Source organism: Labrus mixtus, chromosome 1 (genome assembly GCF_963584025.1).
Source record: "Labrus mixtus chromosome 1, fLabMix1.1, whole genome shotgun sequence".
NCBI classification, from domain to species: Eukaryota; Metazoa; Chordata; class Actinopteri; order Labriformes; family Labridae; genus Labrus; species Labrus mixtus.
In genome coordinates, this window is record NC_083612.1 from 14834615 (window position 1) to 14859273 (window position 24659).

The following is a 24659-nucleotide window of genomic DNA, read 5'->3' on the forward strand; positions in this document are numbered from 1 at the left end:
GACCGAGTGGAAGGGACAAGGGAGGGAGAAACAGAGAAGGGGACGGGCCGAAAGTGAGCGAGGGGAGGGAAAGTAGATGAGAGGGAGATGGAAAGAGGGGAACTGAGAGAGTCAGGAGAGGAGAAGGGAGCTAAAGGAAAAGGAGGACAGCTCAGCAAATCAGTCTAGTAGCATTCCTCTCACAGCTGCAGTGATTCAGGCTGGGAGGGGAAGTTTACCTCAGCCACCAGGAGGAAGAAAAAAATAACATTGCGTTAATTTGTTTTTTCTCTGGGATAAGAAGTCAGAGGACTCTCTGAAGAGGGAAGGGAAGAAAAAGAGAGAGGAATAAGAGAGAGCGTCTGCAGCCTCTGAGCGTCCTGCAGGGGAAGATGGATTCAGACTCCGGAGAGCAGAGTGACGGAGACCTCTCTCCAGGTAAGACTCAAAAGGAACATGAATACTTGGATAAAAAAAAGCTTAAAGCTTAAAGCTTAAAGCACAACACACAAACACATTCTACAGTGCTGTATTTTAGTTTACCTCAAGGATCAGCAAGTTTTTGCTTTCTTTTTTTTAGCACTTTTATGACTCAACAGACACATCCTTTGTCTACAGTAATTATCTCACTGCAGGTTTCTTGCACTGATCTTTTGATTAAATCTCTAAATATTTCTTTAATGCAACAAGAAATAGCTGCTGCAGAAAACTCAACTGATTTCCAACTTTAAGAGTCACTTTATCTAGTATCTATCTGTGGAATTGATCACTTCTGAGATGTAGCGAAGACATGTAATGTGTGCACTGTGGTGCACGTTCACGCTGATGCTGGTGACTGGTGGAGCCTCGCTGTGTGTGCGGATGAAAGCCGACTCAGTCACCACCAGGAACAGACAAGCTCCGACACGTGCAGACAGTTAGTTCATCAACACGTCCAGCGTGAACACAGAGACAGCGCAGCCTCTGCAAATGAGCAAAGTCCCCTTCTTTTTTCTCCGTGCAGGCATCAAACACTCAGGCCTGAATATGAAAATGTTTGGATTCGGTGACCTCAAAGTTCTGTGTGCCTGTTTCTTATATAAATTCTGCTGGAGATATTTTATGGTGTCAGAGTAAAGGGCAAAGATTTATTGCAATGACGAGGGTGAACAGTTGGACTCTTGCAGAAACACTCACCCTCTTAAAGTTCTCTTTTGGGATTTTTTTTTCATGCATTCCTCTCATGTGGGCGATTCATTGAACTGTGATCCTGTGGAAAATGCGAGCCAGGAGATGAAACAGCCTTCTGGAGACAGAGTTGAGTCCAAAGATCATGAATCAAATGTGTCAAGAGGATTTTAACTTGTTGCAGCAAATCAACTTTTGGGGTTCAAAAGATACCCCAAATAATGCTATAAGCGTCATAGGTAAGAAGTAAGGAAGCTGTGTCACTGTGATGCAGATTGGCAGGGAGATCTTTCTAGAACGCCATCATTTATTTCATTAGAATAACAATATTTTCAATGATTGTATCATACCGGTCAGGATGATGATATGTTAGACGTTCTTACCCACCCCTTGTGTATATCTTTAGTAAATGTATGCATGTGTAAACTGCTTTAGGTGTCAAATAATGGAGGCTATATTTAATGAGTCTATTGTTGCCCCAGTTGGAGGCGGTCCCGTGTTTGTGACGGTGTGGCTGTGTTTCTGTTCATTTGAAGTTGTAGAGCCTAGTATGTTAATGATGCTCTGATGAACTCCAACCATCTGTCTGTCCATCTGGCCCATTGTCTGTCTGTCTTTTGGTCCATTTGGAAAGAGAGAGGAACCTTAATAGAAGAGCCAGAAAGCTTTAAGTGCATTCTCAGTGGACGATGACATATCTGCAGCCATTACTGATTTCAGACAGGCACTGCAAGGTTAAGACTTCCTTTTCTTATGTGGGTATCTAACCGTATTAAGAACTTGTGCTGCACTTTTAGCATCTCGTGGGAGCAGCAGTATTTTGTTAAGACAATGAAGATAAAAAAGCATGTATGTCAGGTTTAAGTTTCGCATAAGGACCAGTTACAATTTGTAACTACATTTAGAACAAGAACGTTAACATGCCAGGAGAAACGAAGGCTGGCGGAGCTTGTACTGCTAACGTTAGCTACGCTCGGCAAACCAAGTTGCTTATTAACCCGCAGACAATTATAAACACATTATGCTTAATTTTGTCTGTTTTATGAGTTTTTCTTACCTTTTCGACTATAGTCGCTCAAATGGATTTTTATTAGTCGCCTAATCGACTTGTCTAGGAACATCCCTACAGCTTCAAATTTAGATTTTTTTAAAGAAGTCCCCCTCCCCAAAGGTTTTTGGACACCACAAGAGTTCAAGCTTAAAGAATCTAGACTTTCATACTCAGTAAGAAAAGATCTTACAAAGATCCAGGATCTAAAAATGTACTTCGTTCAACGGCTAAATTGAATCAAAGTCAGATATTTGTAACCTTTTGATGAAACCTAACAATTGCTTTAGCATAGTGGGCAATTAGTTTATTATGCCCCACAGCTGACCTGTTTTGCCCACAGGGTTGACCTACAGAGCTGAAAACAAACATCATATGACTGCCTTGTGTTATGGTTAGTGAAGCCAGATAACAGAAAGATATCTTGGTATGTTGAACTCACTTGGGTCTTATATTTTAAGAAGACGTGGTCAGTGGACCTAGCTAATCTGCAGGGACAGAGGCTTTATACATTACACATGCATGTGAGGGGATGCACAATGTTTTCCGTGGAGTTGGCCTGAGCAGAATCCTGGAAACATTTGTCATCTTATTGTTGATGCTGTGATCTGTCAAAGCGCTCATGTATGTATAGTGGGCCTTTGTAGTCCAAGAGGAATTAACTCTTTCAAGCTTGTATTATTTAGGGATAAAAATCTATGTGGCACATGTTGAAGAGTAAGGGTGATGTGAGGAGAAAAGCAGAATCCCATTTACCCAGAGCCTGAGTCCCACTCAACATGCATCCTGCTTTGTGTCTGTGCTGCAGTGTCTACTCTCCTGTCACCAGAAAAAAAAAAAAAGCAGGTTTGGCTCCCTAAATGAGGGCAACCGTCTTTAACAAAACATGTACGGAAGTATTTTGAAAGTGTTGCTGTACACAAACATGACCCTTAACTCTAGATGTGTGGATGGGGGATGGTTGATTGATCCGTGCTTTAAATTTGTTCTCTGGCACAAAACTGGAGCAGTGTAAATATTGTGGTGTTTTGTTTTTTAGTGGTTTTGACCCTTCAGCCTTCTCCTCTGCCCTTGAGCTGTTAGTGGTTGTAGTAAAGAGAACAACTAAGATCTCTGTGTTCTCTTCGCTCCAACCTCAGCTACTCTCTTTATTATTAATTAATGATCTTTGGTCCATTCCTGAATATCCCTCGCTGTTGTTTTGTTCTTCACTTCTACTCTTCCCACATTGCTTTCTGAAAACCCCTTGGAGATCCTTCCTGACCTCAGCACATTCAGCTGCAGGCTACGCTGTCTTCAAGTCAAACTCGGGAGGTTGAGTTTTCAACATGGAAAGCCAAGAAAACGCATAATGTGTTGAAATGGTTTTAATCATGAGAATATTGTTGCTAGGATACTAAAAATACATAGATAGATGCATGACTTTATAATTACCCGAGCTGACACCAAAATGTGATCGCTCCTGCTGATGTACCTCAAATGAAAGTTTTGCTTCTTGAAACGTTTTAACCGCAGAGGGAATTATTCAGTGTGACTTCACATTTATCTGATTATTTCACAATAAAAATGCAAGAACATTGACACAAACACTGTTTGAAGTGAAACGCGTGCTTTTAAGTGTGAAACGTGTGCTTTTTGAGTTTTTTTTATTAGGTTATCATTGATAGAAAGAACTTCGACTGTGGAGTAAAAGAGAGAGAATCAAAAGCGAGAGTCACAATGTTTCCTATCTTTTCTCCACCTTTTCCTGTCTGTATTTGTATGGAACGAGTGCCAGTCACAATCATCGGAAATGTAGTTAAAAGCGAAAGAAATACCCTGTGGAATTCACACAGAAGATATAAAACACTTACATTTTTCCCGATAATTATCCAGTCATGCAGTGAGCATTTCAATGAGCATAACAATACCTTCAAGCTGATTCATCCAGCAGCCCTGCCTTTCCTTCCTGTGGAGGTCAGTAGCTGAATGAACCAAAGTGAGTCAAAGTGAAGCTGACTGTCAACACACCTGCTTTGCTTCAGGACTGGTGGAGTCCGCGTTTCACTTAATTGGTGAACAACAAAGACTACATATTTGCATTTTACTGAATATTGAACATTTCCTTTTAATAGTCTGACATTATGTTGGTGAATTATCAGCCCACAGTCTACTTTTGGCTGATTCATCATGGCGATGCGGCTCACTGTAACAACCAAAACCCAATCTGCCATCTGCAGAGCTATTTCCATCCGTCCGCGGCTCCTTCAGACTTTCTATGGAAAGCAGAAACTGTGTTGCTGTTGTAATAACAGCTGTAAGGTTCATGAGTGCACGAGGGCTGTCGCTGTGGTTCCATTAGAAACAAAAACAAACTGCAGATGTTTGATGACAAAACTGAAATGTAATCTTCAGCCAGGTCCTCAATTTCCATATTCAAACTAACAAACACTTCAGCTCTACATGCTGCGTTAATCGCCACTGATCCACACTTCCACAAACACTTCAAAGATCTTTGATAAAAATGGCTGCTGAATGAGGCCAAACCAGGAGTACCCGGCAATCAGAGGAGAGCTTCTGCCTCATGATTGCTATGTTGGCAGACAGACCACATGCCTCACACATGAGAGACAGGCAGAGTGTAACACTCCCATCTACAGATGCGCACACACGCTAAAAAAATGCCCGCATTGCTCCTTGCTCCTTCCCTCGGCTTTTCTAACACATGCATCTCTGATTTTTTTTTCCCTCCTCCTCCGCCTTTAATCTGGCTCGCAGATGGAAAATGTGCACCAGCCATCTACACACACACACACACACACACACACACACACACACACACACACACACACACACACACACACACACACACACACACACACACACAAGGAGCTGCTTCTGGAAAACTGTAACAGGAACTTAGAGAAAAAAGAGTCAGGAGTGAAGCTGTAAGTGGAAAAGACGACTCAGGAAAAAGCTTTTTTCCCTCTTATAGCTGCAGCTTCAAACTAAAACTCCAGGTTTTCTGACCGCTGTGCGAGTGTGTATTCCCCTTTATGCACATGCATGTGCTAACGCAATAATTCTGCGGCATTTCATAGTGTTTGTGGGACATTTGGAAAGGCAATTGTTTCCCCACGACTGAGCCATTACTGAAACATGGAATTAGACCGCAGAGGCATTTTGACGAGGCCTCATAGACACACACGCAGGAGGAGGAGGAGGCGGCTGTGGTTTCGCTGGAGGGCCAGTCGGAGCAAAGCAAACAGTCACCAGTGGCGCCTAGAGTGAGAGGAGAGGGCTGTCTGAGGGAGGGCAGTGTGTGTTAAGAGAAGGCTGGAGTGGCGTCAGAGGAGCGTTGAGCGTGTTCAGGTATATAGAAACCGTCACGTACGAGCTATGACGCAGGTGCTTGTATGTTGGTTAATTTTTTTTTTTTTTTAATCTGTGTGGACATTTTTAGGAAAGTTATCAGTTTTCTTAGGTATGGTTTCCTGTTTCAACTTAGTCCAAGTCTGACGTCTTTGTGGAGGCCGCGGCAGTCTGCGCTTGTCTTGCCAACTTCCTCCTAATATAACCTTACATGCAGATTACATCAAGTTAAATGGAGGCTTTTCCTCTTCCACTCGCCTATTACGGCTGCAAAAAAGTTACCAGCAAGTGAGGTTGAGTAGGAGGCAATTACACACAAAGCATTTCACACTTAACTCTGGCACAAGTCAACTGAACAGTGCTCATAATAGCATTACCGAGGTTGGGGTAGGAAAATGCACAACACCCACCTTCAGCATAATAATATGACAATAACTAATGTAGCAGTAAAAAGCAAAGCGAGGGGATTTTATAGTACCTTTAAAGCTTTTTGCTCCTCGGAGGTACGAGACAGCGAAACAGGAGGAGAACATTACGCAATTACATTTGTGGACTGAAACGTTTCATTGGTACTAATGGCAGCAGAGAGAGACAAAAACCTCTGCACACACTGTTATCCTTAAAGGCTGGGATTTTAATTAACTCACGGAGGGATTAGATTTAGTGGAGAGGGTTAGGTTAAGAGAAGGAATGTAGACACTGAAAGTCAGAAACAAATCTACAAATGTGTGTGTGTCTTTATGCGAGGGAACCACAGTTATTTCCTGGTCATTAGTTAGTGGTGGGTTGGCAGCGAAGAGAGCAGCAGCACTCTGGCTTCCCCTTTAGGGTGTTATACACAGTGAAGGCCTTTCAGGGCCAAAGTTCAAAGTTGATCCATTTTTAACACTTCAATCAAAGAAAAGAAACCTTTTAATAGAGACAGCATCGACAGTTTAAACCCCGCCCCTTTTCTGGGTCAACCATTGTACCCCCAAACATTTATAACTCCCTGTTATTTACTCACTGTGGGTTTAAGTCTGCTTACTTCTTCAAAGCTGTAACATCTGCTACTATACTAACAACTTAAATGTAAACATCTCGCCATGTATAATTAAAACAACAACTTATGATACTTGCAATTAGGACATTGTGTTTGCATAATCTGTGGAAGCTGTAGATGTTTAATGCTAAATGTTGTTAATTCCCAGAATATCATACAGGCCAGCCAATGTTCAGCCAGCTCCTCTATTCCTATCATTTATTTTCTTCATTTTTTTGTGTCATCAGTCTCATAGAAAAGGTAAAAATTTGGGTTCAGAAACCATTTTCAAATGTAGTTCAGCTTCAAATTAGATTTCTAACTTCTGTCTGTTGTTACCCACTTTAAAGCGTTTTTTTTTTTTTTTTTTTTAAATGGCTCCTACTCCCTGAATTACAAACATCATGGACCCCTTGATCTATAAAGGATCTGCTGTGTGGCTCTGGTTTACGGGTTGAACTAACCTACTCCCTACTTTTTAGAGAGTTACCCCACCTCTCTGCGTGGCCAGAAAATTCGTATTGGTTGGGGCTGTACACCTGCTGCCCATAAGTTTAAACCAAGCGTCAACCTGCTAGATGTAAAAGGCGCAGAAGTAAGTTACATACACATCCATGCCCAAAATGACAGCAGGCATAAACACGTTTACAGCCCTTAACGGTTAAAAATATGATTTTAGTCTGAATAGTTCATATCTTTATCGGCACACACTACAGTTTTTAAAACCCACCTATTTTGATTTCATGAAGGATAGGAGTTTTGTATAATTAAGGACATAACTGATCCAACTTCAAGCCAAGAGGCTTAAGGCCCACCTCACCTCCACCTCTTTTCCTTTTACAAGTTTGACCGGAGGTTAGGTTGAGACAGCATTGCCAATATGGCGGCTGCCATCATTGGGCATTAAAACTCCCCTTTAGTAACCAATGTGTGACATCACTGAGACTACGTCCATGTTTAAAACAGTTTATGGTTTCAACCCAAAAGGTCAGAGCTGTATTCATTGCTAACAGAACCATTGTGTCACTTTTGTCTAACTGACCAGGTCTTAAATATCACCATACAGCCATACAGAGAAGTTAACCCTTATGAGATTCATTAAAGGAAATAGTTTCAGTCTCTGATGACCCTGGATGAGAAAGTCCACTGAGTTTTGGATGCTCGGGTAGGGAGTCAGTTCCATAAGGGCATTAACAGACTGTGGTTCTAGTCATTTGTAGCTTCCAAGTTCCTCTCTTCAACGTTAACCCAGTTAAAGCGGGTGAACTTGTAAACAAACCAGGAGGCCAAAGTTATGGGGAAAGCTGGCAGGGCCCAGATGATCGTGCATGTGTGTGCAGGGATTTGTGTGTGTGTGTGTGTGTGTGCGCGCATGTTTTTGAGTCTTTGTAAATGATGCCACAGCGTGCTGAGACTTGGCAGAGGTCTATGAGAGGAGCCACTCACCCCGGGCCGGAAAACCCTTGCTTCCTTGCCACTCACGCTCGGCTCAGTGTTGTAGATCTGGTGAGAAATGGACAGAGAAGAAAAAGATAAGACAAAAAGACGAGAGATTCCTGTTTGACAAAAGAAACAATACAGCAGGTTCCTCATACAGCTACAGATGATATAAAAAGAATTGATGGTGGGAAGATGCTTTCCATGCTGTGTGGGTCTCCGTCTGATGGAAAGAGACTTTGACAGGAGCATCACGATCACAACGTGGACACATCTCTCTTTCTTTAACACCCCCACCTCCTCCATCCCCCCTTCCATCACTCCTCCATGCTTTTTTTTAAGTGGAGTGGCACATCTGGAGACTCCCAGTACAACTGGAACATGTTTGTGTATACATTTTGAACAAAGAAAAAGACAGCTCTCGTTTATAAAATTTCAAGGCACTTTTCAAGCAAAGAGCCCGTCTTTCATACCCAATGTTCTTGCTCACTTGACTGAATGGTGTGAAATGAAAATGTACACACTGCAGCTCTGCCGCCTTCCATCTTTCATTCTCTGTAGATAGCGTATAGTTTACAGCTTTATTTCTTTTGGGAATAAAAAGTTAATAAAACCTTCAAGTTCGGTGCGGGCCTGATAAAGTAAGCAGAAAAAGCCACAATATTTTATCCTTCTCTGTTTTCTATTAGGCCTCCGTCTGACAGTCTATCATTACAGTCTGCACATAAGCACACACAGCCTCATTTGTACCCAGCCTTCTAAAAAAGGAGTGCCACTTTGTTATGAATAAAATCTCTTATATCACTCTTTGAGGTAGTTATCTCCAGGATCTTTTCTTCTGAGCTGCATCTCTCACTGATCACATCAATCAAACGCCATTTTTGTTGCTTTCTCACACTCCTTTGCAGCTTTAGTGTGTGAAGATCGCTGGACATTAACGCTGGTGTTTAAAAAGTCACTGGGTTTATTGGTGAACTTTAAGTATTATGGTTTATATTCAGTGAATTATAGATAAACAGAGGTTGTTGCTGTGCAAATAAATCAAAGACCCTGTGAGGAGAAAGACATGGTGTGAAAGGATTATGCTTCCTTAACGGCAGCATAAATCCAATTTTTACAATTACCAATTTACATGTCAACGCATGTAGAGAAAACCAGAGTGCAGGCTACAGAACACACCCCATCTGTATCAATAATATTCTCTATTTTAAGACCCCCTTGGAAATGAGATGCTGCATCTCAGGGGGCTATCCTTTAATCAATTCAATTAAGTTCAAAGAATTTACCAGAGACCAAAATCCCATCTCTTTCACATTACTGTGAAGTACAAAGTAGCTAACGAGCTTATTATTTGATTTTATGGATTTTGTCAGTCCTCATGATTGTAAGCTTTTAACATAATTAAGGCCACCAAATTTACTTTTTTAAGTTTTTACCAGACGGTGAGTGTTTCAACTTCCCAGGAACAGAGACAGCTTAGGAATTTATCTGTAAATGCCAAACCTGGATATAGTTTGAATCCTTAATGTGTTGAAGAAACGCAATATTAGCACATCTATAATACATTTGTAGAAATGCAGTATTTCTGCCCTTAACCAACACCAACCTGACAGGATTTGTATGTCAGCGATCGCTGCTTAGTAGTTTTCCAGAGAAGCTCCCAGAGGAGGGGTTCAGGGAGGGGAGACAGCCTCCAGCTAGTTCCCATGCCCATTTAACCAGCTAACTGTGGCCTGGCTCCTCACCAGCTAAACAATAGCAGACATCAGCAGACCACAGCTGGTGAAGACATTAGCTTTAAAGCAGAGGAGAGGTTAGAGGTTAGGGATCTCACAGGGCCTTACAGTCCACACTGCAACCTAACAGGATGTCCTGGATACCACTTCTCATCCTCTGAGGACCAGCCACGACTGTGGTCTTCATAACGAGGAGGGAACGTAATGAAAGTCAAGGGCAGGGCTAAAGGTGGAGGTCAAATCCCAGGCATCTCTCTCACCTACTTTTCCACCCTCTCGTTACATGTGACAGGCGATCAAAACCAGTGAAACATAACTCAATCAGACGTTTCCCGCCACTGCTTCCATTTTGCTCGTCTCTCTGGTTCGGCTCTACGGGGACACGTCCATTAAAACTCTTGAGTAGAGACAAAGAACGAGATGAGGCACAGAGCATTAAATAAAGCTGTGCCGAGGCCAAACTCAATCTGTTCCCGAGTCCCTCCTGACTCAGAGCGCCTCCTAAGTGCCTCTCTGTGGACTGTTAGTCACAGCAGAGACACTCAGACCATAGTCCCAGGATAAACACACTTAAGGATTAAACAAACTGTACATCAGACCTCTTCATTACAGCAACATTAGCATGCATCATTCTACTATTAATGAGAAACAGTCATACCAGGTTTTCTTTAAGTGATTTGTATCCATTATGCATTTTCCAGTAATGCGGACTCAACCTTGTGCTGCATTTTGACCTGAATTCTGACCGTGCAGAGAATATCATTAAGTCTAGTGACGGCCAAGTTACCTTTTTTCCATCTTCACCAGACTGCCTGGTGAGTCTTTTTCAGGGGCCGTTCCTTTCAGATTCATTCATTTTTCTTTGACTTACAAGTCGACTAGACGGAGAGATGTTAGAGGGTTTCTTTTAGGTTTTTAAAGATCATAAATCAAAATGGTTATATCTTATCCAGGACCAAATGTATCGAAAAAATAAGTACACCAGTTTTTATTAGGTATTATACCACCAAACATGTTGAAAACTCGCAGTCTATCTCTTGTGATTTAAGCACGCTCATAAAATGAGTCACACATGTCTTACTGTGTTTATAGACAGACCCGGTCATTGAGAGGTCTGAGATGTGAAACTGTTCAAATATGGGAACGACGGTATTGTTGCATAAGTCACAAGGCATTCATAGTTCTGCTCCCCATTGTTCACATGAATACTGCTAAATGTTTATTTTTATAGACCTGGAGAGAAGGGTTCAAATATTACCCAAGCAAACTCTGAAACAGATTAAGAAGGCAGGTTGTAAGATTTATATACACACATATACAGTATATATTTACACATGCACCAAACGGTTTAACAGCAAAGTCAGCTGACCAAAGAATGTGTGGAGAAAACATAAAATGCTTTAATTTTTAGTTCAGGAACAATAAAACCATTACATGCAGCCATTGTACCATGTTGTTTGTAATGTAACCAGATTATATTCACTTTACTGAGTAGTTTTATATGTGACATCAACATTTAACACGTGTACATACTGTAGCTGGTATGAATAGAGCTTTATGATAATGCATTGTTAAGGCTATCCACCAATGGGAGCTCAGATAATATTTTAAACTGTAGCATAAACAAATAACACCGACAGTTTATATACAAACCCCAATTATTGTCTTTAACTTTTATGCTGAGGATGTTTTCAGATATAAAGCAAACGTATCTGTGCTTATTTGGTAGAAGAAATTAAAAAAAAGGAATGATAATTAACATACTTATAAGCATATCTTTGGCATTTATGTGTAACGTCTTCTGTTTATTGGCAGAAGTACACACTGATACAAATCTATCTGCCATCAGCAAATATTGGCAGTAAAATCAGACCAACAGATTTATCAAGTCAAGTACAAATCTGTTGATTTCTATTGGCCAGACTTCAAATGAAGGCATTTGGATAGAATTCACACTGTCCTCCCACAAACAGCCTTAAAAGGCAATTCATGGGATACAGCCTTAATATAACCAGTGTAGTTTTAAGAGCAAATTTAATGAGAAACTTGATCAACATCATTATTACTTGCACATCAATTCTCTTGCTCATTTAAAATGTTCTCTTTTTTATTACTGGTTAAGCGATCTTTATCGAATGCAACGATTTGTGCCTGACCCCGGTTAAGGAGGAACAAAATCTAGTTTTAAGCAGGGACAGGAAACACCTGCACAAACCAAAGAAAATTACTTAAACACAGAAAACTCAATTGTAAAAGCAGAAAAAGGTTGTTTTATTGATGTGATCACTGATATACATCATAGCATACGAAATCTTGTTGACATAAAAAGATTACCGTAAGAATAAAAAACCTGCATTTCCCTCCTTTACTTTCTTCCAGTACAGTACGAGGAAGCTGTAAGCAGTCTACTTTTCAGCCAGACACACTAAATGATCCTCCTCTACAAAAGAGGATGAACTTTACGCTCTAAAGCCCCACTTCACAGAAACGAGAGTCATTACAGTATTAAAATGGAGTTATTTATTAACCCTAAAGGTCTGGGTGCCGCTCTACATCCTGAGCAGCTGGTAATGGCACGGTGAAGGACCTCTTTTAACGTCACAGTGCCCTTTGGAAACTGGCTCAGAGTCCGTTTCTAGTTGTCATGAATAATGCACAACATGCACCACGCTGAACTCTGTCGCTTTCCTCGAATAGAAACCACATCTTTCTCAATCTTTATTACTTTCAGCTAGATACAAAAATACACGGGCATTCAGTAGAAGAGAGTGTGAGCAGGGGAGGTATGTTTGAGTCATCGTCTGATTAGAGCTGTGGGAGTCCAAAATTCTGCAGCATGGAGCCTGGGCAGATCAAGAGTCTCCATGTTTTTCACTGCCTGGATGCTTCTGCAGCTTTTTCCTTGTGTAGAACAGTATGGTGACGATTATTAGCACACTCTGTTTACTATATGTCTGTGTGCATGTGTGTGGGGGCCTACAGGTAAACACAAAACCTAGATATATCCTTCCTCCATATCCGCCTGTCAAGCTCTGGCACCAGCTGGCACACAACACCATCCCCTGCTCCCCACTCCAGTCCACTGGCCTCTCTCTTGCTTAACACAAACCCTGCAGGCTATTAAAAACCCCTTTTACTATAGCTGAAGGACCCACTCCATTGTTCCTCTTTAGCCCTGCATAGGCAGCCAGAGAGAGAGTCTACAGCGACTCCTTATTGGAAACCAAAAGCACACTAAAGGGCCACAGCAAAAAGAAGAGGAAGTCAAGCTGTCACTTCTGTTTGGCAGAAAGAACTTTTTTTCCCAATTTTTTTTTTTAGTGTTGATACAGTGTAAAAGCTGAGTTTTCACTCTGTAAAAAGACAGTGATGATGGGGGAAAGACTTTATCGTGAAGGACTTTTCTTGGACTTTTTTTTGCCAATAAAGCTGCAAGATTTAAGGTCTGTCTTGTATGTGCAGTAGACCTTTTAATGTCCGGCTTTACACGTGAGGCCAAAGGGGATTTACACTGTTACTACTGTTCCCCTTGTAAAAAGGAAAATGTGTGTTTTAGCATTTACAGGGTGCAAAGAATGGCTTGGCCTGTTTTGACTATTCAGTTATATAATGGAAACTAGCTTACACGTGGAAATTAAATGTAAAGCAGGGGAATTTGGTAGAACTCAGCTACACGGAAGCTTTGCACAGCTCAAAAGGCTTTTTGTTTGTCACACACCAAAAACACAAACACACCTTTCTGAATCTCTGAGCTCGGTTGTCCGTCAGCAACTTGTACGGTTTGGCTGTTTGAAGTAATAATGTTTAGAGGGAGGGTTGTATGAGCTAAGCAGTATGTTTATTTTTTTTTTTCGTCTTTCACTCTTACACCTTCATCACATGCAACCCTGATAATGTCAGAGCACCTGTGTGTGTTGTGTATGCACCTGTGATGAACATGTAACCTGAGTCTCTCAGGAAATAAAGCAAAACACAACCCATGCACCTGTGCAGGGAGTGTGACCTTGTTAGTCCATGCTAAACATGTTGTCAGTAGCAACCTCAGACAGGAAGGCATGGTCAAGCATTGTGTTTCTCGTGTGTGTGTGTGTGTGTGTGTGTGTGTGTGTGTGTGTGTGTGTGTGTGTGTGTGTCCACCTGAGTTAGGATCGAGTCTTGCAGAAGCTCCGAATGGTGGAAAAAAGAAAATAAAAAACATTTCCATCACAGCATCTCACAGCTTTCAGGGGGAAATCAGTATGAGAACATGACATTTGATTTTTTTTCAGGGTCTTTTAGTTTTGCATGCTAATTTTTTTTTTTTTTAATCTTTAGATGCATTTATTTTCCACATTTTTGTTGTTGTCATCATTAGCTGATTTTTTATTTTACCTTTTCATGTGCTTGAGTTTTAAGTGTAGTACATTAATTTGGTATTCATAACTTAATTTCATATAGATACCCATCCAGTTATACACAGAGAGGTTTCCCAATCACCTGATGTAAGGTCCTACTGGTCTGAGAGCATTCAGATTGATGTATTTAATGTGGTAGGACCTTTATTGCCTGTTATCTTACCTTGTTTGTTTTGTGTACACAGATCCATTCAGTCATCACCATCAATAGAAGTGATTGTTGTTGTTAACAAGCTTTCCTCTAAATTGTGATGATGACTAATCTTAAATGTGTTTATTCTATCAAGACCAGAATAAAAACAGATAAACCCTAAAGGACACTCTCACACACAGTTGCCGCCCTCAGCCATGCGTGCGTGTTCTGCAGCATTCCGGCCGAGAAGCCCGCAATTGCCTCCAGCATTGACTCAGTAAAGGCCAGTCGGACCTTGTCAGTGTGAGCTGCTGGTCCCGCTAATGGTTCATTCCTCTGGTTGCTTTGGAACGAGACCAAAACAAACCTCAGGGCCCCGTCTCACATCCCAGCTGCCCCGTACGTTGAGAAAAATGACCAGATTAGAAAGTCAATAAGTCTCGTGTTGAATTTACTAGTGGATATGTTCCCTTAAAGAGCCCATATTATGCCCTTTTAGGGGTTCATATATTTAATCTATGTACCTACTAAAGTATGTTCACAATAGCTAAACTTCGAAAAAAGTGTCTGTTTTCATGAACTGCTGCTCCATGCACCGGCTCGCTTCTGACTCTCTCTCTAAGGCTCTGAAGTGCCCACGTTCAGAGTTCCCACCTGTGCCAAGTCTGATCTGATTTGTCGGCCTGTCGGCTCTGCCGTAATTGGTCAGTCGCTCAGCACGGTTCTCGGAAATGTCCCGCCTCTTTTACCATATTGGGAATGCAGCCACTGGCTCCGTCCGAGGGGAGCATAAACATTAGCACCTTAGCACTACTGTGCTACCGCAGGCTACGGCATATCGTGGGCGTGCTACAGAAGTTAACAGGCGTGCAACATGAGCTGCAGGGCTTGCCACAACGAGCCAATGGGCTTAGATCAGTGATCTCACACTGACAATGACGTCGGACTGACAAATTTTTATTGAGGGGGGCTAGAACCGAGCGTTACGTGCAGCTAATGCTACAGCTAACAGGAGGACGTAGGAGAAGCCGCGTTTCCGCGGACTTCGAATTTTTGCAAATAGATGTGCCTAAACATGCACAGGACACTTGGAAAACACAAGCAAGAGCAAATAAAAACAGAAAAAGCATAATATGGGACCTTTAAAGGATATTTTTTAATAAGACTGTGGAGTATCTGTCAGAGGTAAAGGTCCATGTTGTTAAGCTGAGTTAAACATCTCCTCTCTGTAGCCTTTTATTAGCCAGGTAGGAAGCTTAATGTTGTTGTAATGTTGTATTCCAGAGCTGTGTGTCATTTCAGTCTTCATAGCCTGCATAGACCACTCAGGCTGAAAAGAACTGGTCTGGTTTACAGACAATTGCCCATTTTCTTCACCAGCGTCCCCACCCTTAACCTTCCACGTCAACAGCTGTACCAGAACTGGCTTACATAATTTACGTCACATAACCTAGAAATTGAAGTTTCAAGGCCTCTTTTGTATTGGTAGCCTTTCGATTGAGTTGAAAAAAACGAGGCTAATAAAATTTAAAATTGTATGACTCCACAGCTTTAGAGTTTGCCAGCTGGTTTTACTTGGTGCACCATGAATCTTGGGATATGTTTGGCCACTTAGGATGCAATGGATGGTTCCTTTGTTGGCCAGGGAAATTAAGACGCATTTGTCGGCGGCAGTAGACCCTTTAAAATGGAACAGCTTTTGACGCTCCACTGTGATACAATTGGTCTTCAAATGCAATTGGGGCATAGCTTTGGTTTCAAAATCATATACAATCTGACTTTTTTCCCAATTTCCCCAAAAACAGACACTATAGAAATAAGGTCATGTTTCATAGTAAAATATAACACATTTGATTAACAATTACCTAATGGCATAATGAGTCAAAGTAGCTGACATTGGCATTCAATCAATTCCTAGCTAACAATTACTGTTAGCCAGCTAACATTACCATTATCAAGCTAACACTATGGTTAGATGGAATTTACGTCTTTAATACCACACCTTGTCACACTATCAAACAGCAATGTTAGCTATAAGGGGTGGAACAACATTAGCTGTTGTCAGTAGCTAAATACTAAAGTTATTTCATCCTTAATTGGGAAGAACATCCCACAAGATTTTGACTTTACATTGTCTATTTTGTAACTGATAGACTGGGAAGCCAAGAAATGGCAGAAGTACATCATTGTAACAGCTTGTAGATACCTTTAGGGTGACATCAGAACACTGTGAATATGTTGAATGCTACTTTTGCTGGCAGGGGATCACTTAGTTTCAGAGATTGACAAGTGTGTTTATAACAATCCTGTTGGCTGAATCGACAATTTGTTATTTCACCAAACAAATATATTTATCACTGATCCCCACACAAAATCAATTTTAACACCTTGTTCCACCATCATTCATTTATTGGCTGCACCAAAAAAAAGCTTGTGAAAGCTACTGTCAAAGTTGTCATTACTGAACTTTTGGTGCCAAACAACATGGTCATCGGTGCACAGCTGTTACAACACACAGCATAGTCAATGTTGGGCAGGATGATGAGAAGCTGTCATTTTGTATGCAAATGCTAATATGCCATAAATCTCCCTTGGGAAGAACATAAGCATATTAACCCAAATGTCCCTTCCTTCATACAAGTGTTTCTGACTGAAAGGAATATAAATCAGTCCAGATGTTTGTTTTTTTTGCAGACCGCCACCTTTAGCAGAGCAAGTTTGGCTGCTCTCCATGTTCCACACTGGATGTATGTTCTGATGCAGCGCAGCAGAAACTGTTGACTCAGCACTCTAAAAACATCAGCCGGAACAAAGAGAGACTGTCTGGTCAACAGCCACTGCCAGAGAGCAGCAAGCACCTTACTAATCCTGATGTTTAAAGTAAACTCCACCAACTCCCAAAAACACTCTGCTTATGTAACCAATGTGATGGGCCGATGGCTGTAGCCACGTGGGAATAGGTTTTCGGTAACCTTTTCCCACTCACAGTACAAAATACCCACTTTATTTTGTGAAAACTTCACACTTGAGGACAAGTGAGGCAGAGAAAATAATGAGCAGGCAGCAGAGAAAGTGTGAAAACAGGAGAGGGATAAGTAACAGTATTCTGGCCATCTCTCCCCTGACAGCTTTGACTCTTCTTTAACTCAATATGACACCCTGGTTTATGCATGTCACTCATCTCAGCCTCTGGGCGACGGCTCTGTGTAACAGAGCTCGGACTTTTTCAAGCCTCCATGTGCACACTCATAACCATCTAGCCTCGCTTACTGTATGTGCTAAATTCTCCAGCCAGACTCTGAATCAGCCTCCACCTCCCCCAGCACTCTGACTCACACCTCAAGCAGCCTCATGTCCATTCTTCACAGTATTTTTTTAACCCCCACACGCCGGCATTTTTGCTTACATTTTTCATCACTCAGAAATGTGCAAACAGACTTGAGACAAGGGTCAAGGCAAGTGAGGCGATAGCCACCTGCTGGTCCTCGGAAACAGGCTCCAGGCTGTGTGGAGGGGGGGGGGGGGGAATAATTAGTCCACTTTTAGATCTGCATTAAAAACAGAAAAAGGTCAAACCAGATGCTTTCATGCAGCACTCTTGTCACTTATACGTTAAACTCTTCTTTACATGCAGATGTCTGTTCATCTGCTTGTAGGATAAATTCATCTAGAAAGTGATCGCTGATCCAAATCCAAATGGAGTGCCCGACCACTGGTCTGACAAGGCTGGCTTTATGGAGGAAGCTGTCACCTTTATCAGTGTGCCAGGGTTTCAGAAATCTATCCAGTCGGGTTTGTGAATATCAGAGGCTCCCTGGGACAAAGAGCTGCTTCAGAGAAACAGGAAATAACAGTGACAAAGAGAGCCTGTTTATGAAAGACACTGATCTGCCTAATGAGAGCCACAGTCATGTCCTGGAGTTGCTTTTCAAATATCAGGGAAACCACCATATTGCTGCCTTTATTCATGCTGTCACCTCAGGCCGTATGAGTTTCATTTGATGTCTTTAAGAGCGGTCTCTTAAGAGCAGCCTACAAGGATGAGACACTTGTTTCTGTCAGAGTGATGGTGACTGTAGATAGTCTTTGAGTCAGCTAGTTTATGTTGTTGCGGAAAGTGTTAACCTTAACTTTTTATCTTTAATCGTTCTACACAAGACCCAATTTTTTGGGGGGCTTTTTGTGCCTTTATTGTAGAGATATGATAGTGGATAGAGTCGGAAATCAGGGAAAGAAGTCATTTAAGGATACCGTTCCGATAGAAAAGGACAGCTGTCATTAAAAGTAACCCATGAACACCAAGATTCCTTCAAGTGTTTGTGTCGGCGTGTCGGCGTGTGACCCCCCCCCCCCCCCCCCCCCCCACCCCTCCAAGGCTGTAAACCTAGGGGAAACACTGAGTTAGTGGTTTGCAGACATTAATGGAACTGAATAACTTTGAAGTTTAACTCTGCAGGGTGCCTCAACTGAGAGCATTTTGGATTCAAAAGGCACTAGTTAGTGAGTGTGTTAATGTGGATGCAAAAATGTTTCAATGAAGCTACTCTCACATATTTATTTATAAAAGTAATCTTACTCATTAAAATTGAGTCATCATTTATTTAGAGATGCTTTTTTTGTTTGTTAGGTATGACATCTTCATTCTCATCCTCTCCACTTCAATAGACAACACCACCACTTCCATAAAGCTGCACAAGGAGCAGTGCACCAGATTTACTGTTACTGTGACATGACTGTAGACAAAGCTATTTGCCTACAGTCATGCCTAAAGTGCATGTGCACGAAATGTCATTCAGCTTTAGACCAACACATGAAATGTCAGTTCTGCACACTCGCATGAAATGCCAGGGATAAGATTTCCCACAACTATCTGCAACGTTCAACCTCTTGTGTAACCGGAAATAAAGCATATAAAGACACACACAGATGATGTGGTACAGATGTGAAGTCTGTGTGGTTACTGTTACTAAAAGAATTCTAATGAAAACATAGCAGGTGATATGCTGAAAATTTGGGCTTATCCGCTGTTTTTTTTTGTTGGGCATGACGCCCCCATCCTCTCGCTGTCTCTCTGTCTCTCTCTCTCCCTCTTCCTGTCTGTCTCTCTCTCTCTCTCTTTCTCTCGCACATTTGGATGAGGAGGAGGAGGAGGCTGACAGTGTGCCCAGGAAACAGCAGGAAAAAAGTGAGGAGTCCTTCCTGAGCTTTAATCATAAAAGGAGTTATCTGGTGTGTAATTTGTAGCTGGGTGGCACCTAAATAAAAACCCTTTTCAGTCCTCCCACTCCTCACATTCAGACATACAAATGTTAAACTGCTGTCATGGCTGTATAAGGAGGCAGGCAGCCTTTGATATCCCCCCTCTATAATAAATTGTGACAACAGTGGGACACAGCTTTGAACTGCAATCAATCTGGACCCCTTACATTTACAGTGCACAGAGACTAAGTGCAGAGAGGTTCCTATCGTTGAACAGCTGTTTGATGTTATCCAGCAGATTATAATTCCTCCCATAGTCAGCCAACCACAGCGCAGGCAACTCCAGGAAGGACGCCGCCCTGCTTTGAATGAGGCTGTACCGCTTTTCATGTACTCCCCAGCGTAAGCTTGCTCTGGCTGTGATCCCTGCTAAGCTACTTCTGTTACTATTAAAAACTTCTGTTACTATTAAAAACCATTCAAACTCTCTTAAGGTAGAGTCTTTTTGTTTTGTCCAAAAAGATTATTTCAGTTGGCAGAATGTCTGTACACCCAAGTTTAGAAGTAGAGTTGGTTCATGCCAAAAACTGAATCATCCGAGTGCACTTTTTATTAGTGCGTGTCTTCATTTTTACTCACATCACATAAATGCTGCTACAAATGACCTGTTACACAACAGTTAGTTGTGTAACAAAGGCAAAAAAATCTGTGTCTTCCTCTGACAAAGTGAGAAATCGTAACTTTAGACCAGGCTCATTTTTAGCACTCACGGATCCTAAAGCAAGGACACAGTGTTTTCAGTGAAAACTGGGGAAAGGAAGGGCTCATATTTATATAACAAAGGGTCAACAGAGTTGGAAAAGCCTGTTAGACTTGATGGAAGTCAGCTGTTACATGTAAACATACTGTACTGAAATTTAAGGGCAGTGGATAAAGAGCACAATAACATGAACAGAGAAGTTCTTTAGAAATGTTCTGTCTTTATCCAATATACAGTATACTGTACAGTGTTTCCCCTAGGTTTACAGTGTTGGGGTAAATCCATTTAATGTGTCTTAAAGGCACAGCACATGGTCTGTTTCTTCTTTTTATTGACCTCATTCACCAGCCTTAGTTCCAGTTCAACTTAAAAACAGGGTTTACGTCTTCTACAGGATCGGTTTACCAGATCACTAATAATGTACTCAACACCTGGATTGGTTTGTACAAATGGACTAAAACTAGTCAATTTGAATACGCCAATGTTCTCGTCTGGCAGGAGTAACTACACTTAGCATCAACAACAAAAACATCAAACAAAGTCAGCAATTGGCTGTAGGAAATATTGGAAAATGTATCTCCTGAATTGATGGAGGCCAAAACAAAGCCAAACTGAAAAATGATCAGGTCGATATTTTTAAAGTTCTAATATGTCAGTGTGTATGTTGAGCTTCCCCCAAGTGCCCAAAAACGATGTCTAACTTTTGTGACTAACCCAATGCTCCTGGTCTTTGTCTTTCTTTTCTCCCCACAGGACAGGAGAGCTTTAACTCTCGCTCCCTGGCACTGCAGGCCCAGAAAAAGATCCTGAGCAAGATGGCGACCATGGTGGTGGCCAACATGCTGACAGACGACACCAGCAGCGAGATCTTGGACGAGCTCTACAAGACGAGCCGAGAGTTCACCAAGAGCAAGAAGGAGGCTCACAAGATCATCAAGGACGTCATCAAGATCGCCCTGAAGATCGGCATCTTGTACCGTAACCACCAGTTCAGCTCAGACGAGCTGGACACGGTGGAGCGCTTCAAGAAGAAGATGAACCAGGCGGCCATGACTGCAGTGTCGTTCTATGAGGTGGAGTACACCTTCGACAGGAATATTCTGTCAGAGCTCCTGCTGGAGTGCAGGGACCTGCTTCACGCCCTGGTCGAGCAGCATCTGACCGCGAGATCACACGCACGCATCGACCACGTTTTCAACCATTTTGCCCATGGTGAGTTCCTAGCTGATCTGTACGGGGACGGAGAGGACTATAGACTCTCTCTAAGAAAGATCTGCAATGGCATCAACAAACTGCTGGATGAAGGAACGCTTTAACCTCCCACCGCTGACCTCTTTCACCTCAAGATCTTTCTCATCTAGCCAGTCTCTCCTGTTGCCTACATCTATTTCCTTTTCACTTGCTCACCCGTGACTGTTCATATCCTCTACCTTCTTTCTGCTCTTGTCTTCCTGTTTCTTTTTCATCCATGAAGCAAGTTGTAATATCCTGCTGCTGTGGTTCAGTGTGGGAATCTTTCAGACTGTCTTTCCACTCAGTAGATCATTGCAGCACACTTGGACAGCCTGTATCATATCGTATACATTAAAGCATTCCAAGTCATCCTCTTTGTGTGCAAAAGTGTACTGTACCATTGGCCAAAAAGCATTTGTAAAGTATATTTGGTAATGAAAGATAATCAGTAGTAGTGATCAGCATCTTTGTCTGTATGTGTCTGTGCACTTGTTTGTATGGGAATCGCTTGAATATGTGCGTGTTTGTATATAAGAACAACAATGACATGGTGTGTATTATGTATCTGTGTCAATCTTCTCTACAAGGGTGTAACAGTTGTCTTTTATTAAAGATTTCTTGAAGACAGATGTTTGCAGTTCTTTCGACAAAGGCTCCATGAAAAGTACGTTGGGGTTATGCCTTCTTCTTGGTAGTCATAGTGATCATTTTAAAAATTATGCCTCACACTAATATAAACGGACATAAGATTCTGCTTCAGTTTTTCAAGGGGGGAAAAAAAACATGATTGAGAATGAACGGGTGAATCCGATCAGGTAAATTGACCACAAATGGTGCATGAAGCTACTGCTTTCCTGTCCATTGACCCACATGCACACCGAACATACATTTACGAATGATAATGTGGACATGAGCAGTAAAATCAGATATCGGTCATTTCTGGTTGATTTGGTAGACTCTGGTCTCTTCTGCTCTCCATCCCTGGAAAACATAGAACCAGTGGCTTGGTGGGACTCCAGATAGATTATTTTGGCAGCAAGGGGAGAAGAAGTCCAGTTTTAAAAGCTCTGTCTCCATGCAGACGGACCACCCACCCAATGAGCCTCAGTTTGCACTCATGTATTTGCTGCCAGGCAGAGAAACTTGAATCAAGTTATTCAGTTCTCGACTTAAATGCAACTGGACATTTAGAGAAATGTGTTATTAATAACATTTACCATTTCCTTCAATTAACTTTGATTCTAAAAATAGCAGGGGCCATATTTAATTTAAAATGTAGATAGGTGTGGTTACAGACACACATTGACTGTAATGGGAATTTAAAAGGCAATAAGACATGATGCTATCTGACCTACAGAGGCCTTTATACAGAAAAACTTAACATTTTAGTTTAGTGCAACTCATGCAGCATCAACACAAGCACATTGAGAAATAGTAATCAGTCAATGATGTGGTTTTGGTGATGGAGTATGGGACTATTATGTAAATTTGGCAGATTATAGCCAACTTCTGTTCTAGAATTATTAAATTATTAATGCATGAATATCACAAGCTGTTTAACATTTAGGTACTTTACATTTTATTCCAGTTAATTTATAAGGGACTTTTTAGGCACCCTGATATATATAAAGATGAACAGAGACAGGAAATGTGGCATAGAGAGAGGGGATGACTTGCTCTACAGGACAAGATTTGGAGATGAACCCTGGCGACGGCAGTGACAGCTTAGCTTCAGGACATGCAACTCCAACAGATGAACCAGATGAATGCGTTAGGCTTTTCTTGCTGAAAGTAAAATAAGAAAATGTAATTAACTCTCATGTCTACACTGTAAGTATGAAGTTAGTTTAATGTAGCACCAAGACTGAAAACAATTAAGTTAAGAAAAAAGTGTCTGTGGTAGCCTCAAATCTCACTTATCAACATGTTATCTCTTATTTGCTATGGTGGTGGTTTTACCAATGATCTCATCTATCCATTGACAAGTCACAGAAATCTGTGCTTTCACCCTAAATTATTTCTTATCCCACCTGATAAGCTAATCTTAAAGGGGAAGTTCACCAACTAAGTATTGCATTTAATTATTGGGACTTACAGATGTCAGTTATACAAAATTGGAGGACTTCATTCCCATAATTCAACCAATAGCTTGTTTTCTTTAAACCTAACTGTCTGTTATAAAGGTCAGAATTAGATACATTTTGTCAGGTCTTGACTCAGAATATAAAATACTTTGCTTTGGTGGTTTAGTGAATAAAAAAAACAAATATTTTAAACTCCTTCCCCCAAGCAGACAATCTCTAAACGCCAAAGCAAACATCATTAGGGGTCATTTTCTCAGACTCTCAAATTTCTCCGAGGCCACAGATGACTTATACAACCATTTTTTTTCAGATGTGCAGCTACGCAAGACTACCCACACAACAACACACATACAAACAAAACCAAAAAGTACACGTATTTAACTGCAAATGCTGCCACCTAAAGCAACAGAGGACAAGGAAGAAATCAGCCGCATCATCAGCTGGTGAAGGAGATGCTGAGACTGTCGACATCACCTGGAGGTCCCATGGTTGATCCCTACAGGAGGATGTGCAACCTTTAAAAAATATCCTGGAGGAACAGTCCTGGATCATTCCCTGTGACTGCCTGAAGGAGGTCAAGTGTGAATGAAAGTGCAGTTAGGTAATGACAAAGGAAGAAAAATGTAAATCAGTATTGGCATCAGCATTTTACCAGTTATATTTAAATTAACCAAACTGCAAAACTGTTGCTTCTGGTTCCTTAGATCCTGTGTTTAAGAGGAGAGCATGGCCCTCTAGTGGTGAAGCGAGTCATGATGAAAGGTTCACTGAGATTGATTCCCTAACAAGGTGTCAGTCACAGAAACTGATTAACTACAGTAATTAGATATAGGTGGCTTGTAAAAAGGTTTAGGAAAGACATTTCACTTTTTCACAATGAGTCATAACTACTGTTCAAAACAAGAACAAAGACACCACTTCACATGTGACGTATTTACACAAGCCTGGGGAGGGCCGATCACAATCTGAACCAAAGAATGGAGCAACCTGTCCTCACAAGGCTTGTTTGTCCTAAAACAAAAACAAAGGTTTCCTTGTAAAACACTGAGCAAATAAACCGTCTGCTTCATAGAGTTAGGAAGGCTGTAAATAGATGAAATATCACGGACCCCCTCTC

At 41.5% G+C, this 24659-nt stretch overlaps 1 protein-coding gene across 1 annotated transcript; it reads left to right on the forward strand.

Annotated features, from left to right (window-relative positions):
- The first annotated feature begins 66 nt into the window (after window positions 1-66).
- tnfaip8l3 (tumor necrosis factor, alpha-induced protein 8-like 3) lies at window positions 67-22085 on the forward strand. The gene is made up of 2 exons (XM_061034329.1): window positions 67-417; window positions 20979-22085. The coding sequence occupies exons 1-2, from the start codon at window positions 372-374 to the stop codon at window positions 21539-21541; spliced, it is 609 nt and encodes a 202-aa protein (XP_060890312.1). The 5' UTR covers window positions 67-371; the 3' UTR covers window positions 21542-22085.
- The last annotated feature ends 2574 nt before the right edge of the window (window positions 22086-24659 follow it).